This window comes from Grammomys surdaster, unplaced genomic scaffold (assembly GCF_004785775.1).
Source record: "Grammomys surdaster isolate TR1022 unplaced genomic scaffold, NIH_TR_1.0 121174, whole genome shotgun sequence".
Classification (NCBI taxonomy): Eukaryota; Metazoa; Chordata; class Mammalia; order Rodentia; family Muridae; genus Grammomys; species Grammomys surdaster.
In genome coordinates, this window is record NW_021616998.1 from 1 (window position 1) to 7026 (window position 7026).

General features: G+C 39.9%; 1 protein-coding gene across 1 annotated transcript; it reads left to right on the top strand.

Moving 5' to 3' along the window:
* Positions 1-823: 823 nt before the first annotated feature.
* Positions 824-3380, top strand: Fam83b (family with sequence similarity 83 member B). Its single transcript, XM_028784337.1, has one exon. The coding sequence runs from the start codon at positions 836-838 to the stop codon at positions 3134-3136; it is 2301 nt and encodes a 766-aa protein (XP_028640170.1). The 5' UTR covers positions 824-835; the 3' UTR covers positions 3137-3380.
* The last annotated feature ends 3646 nt before the right edge of the window (positions 3381-7026 follow it).

Genomic DNA, 7026 nt, shown 5'->3' on the forward strand with positions numbered 1-7026 from the left:
GACCCTGGGAGCTGTGGTTGGTTGGTATTGTTGCTCTCCTCATGGTGCCACAAACCCTTTCAGCTCTTTCAGTCCTCACTCTAACTCCTCCATGGAGAACCTCATGATCAATTCAATGGCTAGTTGTGAGCATCTGACTCTGAATATGTCAGACTCTTGAAGACCTCTGAGGAGACATCCATATCAGGCTCTTATCGGCATGCACTTCCTGACTTCCAGATCAGCATCTACCTTTGGTGACTGCACATGGGATGGATACTCAGGTGGAGTGGTCTTGAAATGGCCCCTCCTTCAGTTTCTGTCCCTCACTTTGTCTCCATATTTGCTCCCTTGAGTATTTTGTTGCTCCTTCTAAGAAGAACTGAATCACCCCCACTTGGTCTTCCTTCTTTATGAGCTTCATGTGGCCTGTGAGTTGCATCTTGGGCATTTCAAGGTTCTGGGCTAATATCCGATAATCAGTGAGTGAATACCATGTGTGTTCTTTTGTGATTGGCTTACTTCACTCAGGATGATGATTTCTAGTTCCATCCATTTACCTAGGAACCTCTCGAATTCATTGTTTTTAATAGCTGAGTAATACTCCATTGTGTAAATATACCACATTTTTTGAATCCATTCCTCAGTTGAAGGACATCTGGGCTCTTTCCAGCTCCTGGCTATTATAATAAGGCTGCTATGAACATAGTTGAGCATATGTCCTTGTTATATGTTCGAGCATCTTCTGGGTATATGCCTTCTCTAGTCATTTTTAAATGACATTTTCAGATGAAGTCTATGATGTCATTAATCTTTGAACAAAATTAAGTTTTTCCTTTGTTTTGTTTTCAGTTACATGTGGTCATTTGAAAAAGCTCATCTCAGCATGGTTCAGATAATCACAGGACAACTTGTAGAATCTTTTGATGAAGAATTTCGAACACTCTATGCCAGGTCCTCTGTCCCAAGTTCTTTTGCTCAGGAAGAATCAGCGAGGGTGAAGCCAGGCAAAGCCTTATGGGAGAATGGCATTTACCAGCGATCTATTTCTTCATTAGCTTCCATTTCCAGCCAGAGAAACCTTTTTGGCAGACAAGACCAAATTCATAAAATAGATTCTAGTTACTTTAAAGGCAGAGGGATATATCCACTAAATGAACAGGACAAACACAGCATGAGAAATCATGGCTACAAGCCTCATTTTGTTCCGAACTTCAATGGTCCGAGTGCAATCCGTCACTTCCAACCCAGTCAGATCAATGAAAACTGGAAGAGGCATAGTTATGCCGGGGAACAACCGGAAACAACACCATACCTGCTGCTCAACAGAGCTATGAATAGGACCAATAATGCTACTGGACGCTGGAGAAGGCCTTCGGACAGTCTCAGTGTAGCATCCTCATTACGGGGAGGACAAGGAAGCCAGCAAAATATACCTGCTCAGAGTTTTGCTGATCGGCTTGCCCAGAGAAAAACAACAAATCTTGCAGAGAGGAATTCAAATGTACGCAGGTCATTTAACGGGACAGATAATCATATCCGCTTTATACAACAACGGATGCCAACTCTGGAGAATACCACAAAGTCTTTCCTGCGGAGCTGGAGAATTGAATCGTACTTAAACGATAATTCAGAAACCCCACCTGATTCAAATGGCTCCACCCTGGGTGACAGATTTGAAGGCTACGAAAGTCCTGAGACAGTGAAAGCCAATGCACTCTATACTCATTCGAGACTCCGCTCCTCGTTTGTGTTTAAACCAACTTTACCGGAACAAAAAGAAGTCAATAGCTGTACAACTGGCTCCTCAAATTCCACCATCATCGGTTCTCAAGGAAGCGATACACCTAAGGAGGTCCCAGATAGTTCCACAAATGCACCGCTCTTGACAGAAAAACCTTTGCCTGAATCAATCTCCAAGCTCCCAATACAGTCAGAGGAACCAAAAATGCACAGCTTACAGGTTCCTGAAAAGCAACCAGAAGTCTTAAACCAAAGAACAAATGGCCTAGCAGAATTAAACAACTGTATCTATACAAATCTGTGTGTCAATAAGCAGACGGAGAACTCAAAAAATCAGCAAAATGACAATCTACTCAAAAGGCGGAGTTTCCCATCCTTTGACCACTCAAAAGTCAATTTAGAGCATGGAAATAGCAAGAATTATGTTTATAGTACCCTTACCAGAAATCGAATTCGACAACCAGAAAAACCCAAGGAGGATGTGCTGAAGAGTTCTAAAAGCATGCACAATGTGACCCACAGCATAGAGGAGGACGAGGACGAGGTTATCAAAAGAGACCCTCCAAGTGCCTCTGCCACCAAATCTATTTCCATTGCTGCTTTGCTTGATGTGAATAAGGAAGAGCCCAACAAAGAAGTTAATTCTAAAAAGGATGGCAAAGCCTCCCCAAGTTTTTTGAAAAAGGGGTCTCAGAAATTAAGGTCCTTACTTAGTCTCACCCCAGAAAAGAGAGAAAACCTGGCTAAAAACAAGGCGTCCGCGTTTTACAGAATGTGTAGTAGCTCTGACACTTTGGTTTCTGAGGGTGAAGAGAATCAAAAGCCAAAAAAATCCGAGCCCAAAGTTGATTCATCTCCCAGAAGAAAGCGTTCCTCCTCGTCAAATTCTCAAGGCAGCATCCACAAGAGCAAGGAGGACATAGCGGTTAGCATATCTCCAGGGCTAAGTTCCCAAGCAGAGGAAAATAGAAGAATAGCTCCTTCTCCAAGGCCCATTGAGAGGAGACTTTCAGAGAGAGCTGGAGATGCCTCTGCCCCAAGATTTAATACTGAACAGATCCAGTACCGTGATTCCAAAGAGGTCAGTGCAGTCATGACCCCTGCCAGACGGCCAACCTCTTCTCCAGTGCTAAAGCCCAGTGAGCTCCTGAGATCTCATTCAACCAACCAGCGAGTTTACAGTCGATTCGAGCCATTTTGTAAGATTGAGAGCTCTATTCAGCCAGCGAACAGCGTTACAAATACACATGTCAACCGCCCAGAAGTCAAGTCCACAACCATGGGCAGCGGTTATGGCAGGTCCAGCCCGATGCTGAATTATAAGACTGGCGCTTATCATTCATACGCCCCCAATGAAAACAAGTTTCGAGGATTTATGCAAAAGTTTGGAAACTTCATACACAAAAACAAATGAAATACTTCCATTTCAAATTGAAATTGAAATATATAATGAATGTCCTGTAAATATTTGCCCAAAGAACACTCTGCACTTTTTTTTTTGTATCATGCCAAGAGTGTTCTGTATGAGAATTGGGGAAATGTATAGCAGTATACAGAAAAGTTATTGTTTTGTGTTGAAATTAGTTGCATTTGGTTACCCCCAAAAGGACTAGCCCAGTAAACACATTAAAATTTATTTTAAATGGCAATAGATGGGATTCATTGTTTCCTATCTACTAAAAATCTTGTGTTTGATTGGAAGAAACCTCAGTGGAGAGACTCCATTGGGATTTTATCATTCATTCCGAAGTCTTCAATTAAAAGCAGTTCATATTACTTAACACTGGTGCTTTTTATATACCGTTATGATTTTTTTTTCATATTTTCAGAGACATGAAAAAAACAGAGCAAAGCCTTTTTGTTGATGAATTCTATAGGATAACTTAATATGTCTTGTCTTATTATCCTTCCTATGTAGCAGTCAACAAAGAGCTAGTTTAAATTCTGTAGGCTAGCATGCTTGAGCCGGCAGTGTGCTTGTACTTACCTACATCAGCATTAAGCATCAGCTTTGTAACTCACAAACACACACACAGGCTTTATTTTCTAACCTGTAGGTACTGTGTCGTGTTCTGCTTTACACTGTCCATCTTTTGTAGTCATTCCTTAATTAAAATTTAAAGTGAGTGAAGAGCCTATGGGAGCCCCGCCCTCCTGCTTCCAGCTATGAAACCTTCTAAAGCTGTAAAATTCTGCACACACTTGTGTTAGATTGACACACCAATGTGGAAATATTTTGTTTGAAAACTTTTTACTTTTGTAAACTTTGGGTTGGATGTGGCATGGTGACGCACTGTCTCATAAGGGTTAGATAGTGGCAGTGAGAACTTAGCCTAGTCCCTCACTGTCAAACAGCCAGCCTGGATGAAAGCATCTCCATACTTTAGTTTGATGGCTATGTTCAAGTTATAAAATACCATTTACCATTTATAAAGGAACAAAAATGCTTCCTGTTCATTGCAGAAGCATAAATTTGTATTATGCATACCATGTAGAATTCAGGAAGCAAAAGACAATGTGAGAGGCATGGTGTGCTTTAAAAATGTTCCAAGTATCTTATTTAATATTTTTAAGATTGCTATGCAGAATACTATATTGTTAGTTTTAACAAGCAATATTCAGTTGGTGCTATGAAACGTCACTGTCTGTGTTATTGAAATCATTTACCTTAGAAAAATCCTGATAGGAGAGGCTATGTAATGGAACACCTAGCATTTCCTGAGTACTTGACTATAGCCAGGTCATTCCCTACAAACTTATGTTCCATCAACTAATAAGCAATGGCTCTAAAGTATAAAGTTCTGCATGACATCAGCACTCTGTCCTGATTGGCTCGATGCCTGCTCTATTAAAAATGAAGAAAGCATCTACTTCCTAACTGGGAGTCAACCAGGAAAAGTTTAATTGAATGTCACCAGATAGCAAGGGCACACTGGGATCAAGTGATTGTGATAGATAAAATTAGAATACTAAGGTGAGATTGAGTTCTGACGTGCTTTGTTGCCATTGGGATCTGGCCTGTGACAATGAAAGCAAGAGAGAGGCAACCTAGAATGAGTTGTATCATTAGGGCTGTGAGGAAGGAAAGACCCTGGAGGGAAAGCTAGGTGGGGAAAGGAGCCCGATGATCTTAAGAAGGACATCTACTTAAATAAAACTATGCTGCACAGAAGTTATGTGCTTTTCAAGACATGCATGGCACTCCATGCTGTAGGCTGTTTCAGTTCAAGCCCGTGTTGTGGTACTGCATCTATGCCTGGCTGGCTGCTACTATGATTTGCTTTGTGAACCTATTTTTGAAGTGTTAAATCCCCTCACTCTTTTGCTCATCCTCCCCCTATAACCTTCAGAAATATGGCAGTACCTATATAGAAAGAATGTCTCATGAATAAGAATCCAGATATTAAGTTTTACATCATTACAAAAGTGGCTTTATAACCTCCCATCACAACTAGGAAAATGCTCACCTCTGTGACTCTGGTCTGAGCCTCTTGGAAACAGAAGTGTGATGAACTTGAATCCATCCACATTAGTAATAGTATGAAAAAAATTGATTATGGGAAAGGAGCCAATTCATAGAAACATTGACTTTAAGACAAGCTTTTAACATACATGTTTCCTCATACTCAGACCAGAGGTTCATATGCAAAAGCTTAGTACCACCTAATACAATAACTCCCATAATTGCTGAAATATGGTTAGCTTGGAGAAACATCCTTTGAAATTGTCACCAGGCTCTTCTTTGGGAAGCAGGGAGTGAAGGGTGCTTCATTTCATCTGCCTGTTGGGTAATTTAGGCTTTTTTCACAAGAGATTTATGCTCAGCCTCTTTTCTTTGATTATCTCCCTACTCTAATGTCTTCCTCTGGAAGCACCTTTATGTCTGAATGTGTACATAGTTTTCCAAAATGTCTTCATTGAGAAATTCTCCTCGATTAAGACTGAGAAAACACAATACTTCAAAAAAAAAAAAAGTAACCACTGTTACAGTATTAAGTAGATACTGCCCAGGTTTGGTGGATGTAATTTCAAACAATATATTTTTTTCTCTTTTACTTCCCATGTTGATATTGGTGGAAAGATGTTACATAGATGTATTTTGATATTAAACTTTAGCAATGTACATTTCCCTCTACGTGGAGCTATCATTCATAAGCAGAAACACAAGGAAACAGTATGATTTCTAAGTGGTTCTTGGCAGGTGACATTGGAATAGCACAAAAGATAGTTATCGTAATAGATTTACCTCCTTTCACTCATGGCTTGTAGGCCTGGCCATGGTGTCAGTCTTCTCTCTGTGAGGACTGACAGGGGCTGAATGTTGGGAGCCTTCAGTTTCTCTTTACACAAGAACTATCTTTGTGCCTCTATTATTCCACCAGCATTTTTGCTTTATGAATATCTGTTGTCTCTTAATGTACCTTTCACTAAGGGGTTTAAAGTAGAATCGTTGCTTTATAACTAAGCTCATGATTAATGTGGGATTATGTTTGAAAATTACAATTTAAGTTGGGTTCTGATATATTTAAAACAATTGTGGTAAAATTTATAAACAAATCAACTTCTCAACTTTTTATATACATGCAATACTACAAAGAAATATTCTTCCAAATTAACTTTTTTGGTTAATAAATGAATATTAATTTTGTACAAAACTGTATTGCTGAGTGTTTTTTTTTTAGCACTATACATTAGATTTCCTCACTCAAGTGTACTCTTCTCTTTAGTAATTATAATCAGGGATTTAGATGGTAATTTATTAAAAATATTTCTCAGAGTCCAAGGAGATGGATCAGTGGATAAAGCACTTGCTGCACAATGTGAGGGTCAGAGTTTAGATACCCAATACCCACATAAAAGCAGGAAGGGTGCAGTGTGATGTGTGTAATCCTAATATAGGAGGAAAAGAATCTGGGGAAGGCTCCACCAGCAAGCTAAACAGCTAGGCGTGATCACCTGAGGAGCTCGAGACTGGACCAAAGGGTCTGCCTCAGTAAGTAAAGCAGAGACTCATCTATGGATGCACAGTGTCAACTTCTGGCCTCCATGTGGACATGCATACATCCTCTTGTGTGCATACACATGTGTACAAATGTGAACTCACACATACACATGGAAAATAGTTAAATAGAACTTCTATAATGCCTTTGACAAAGACATTCTCATGGAACCCTGTATCTGTCTTGGATCCTCAGTCATGGTACTGTTCACTTTACACATTCATTTGGTCAACACTGGGTCATCTGTGTATGTGCCATTGAACATGCAGCCAAGAATCCTATTTTCTAGTATTTACAACACACA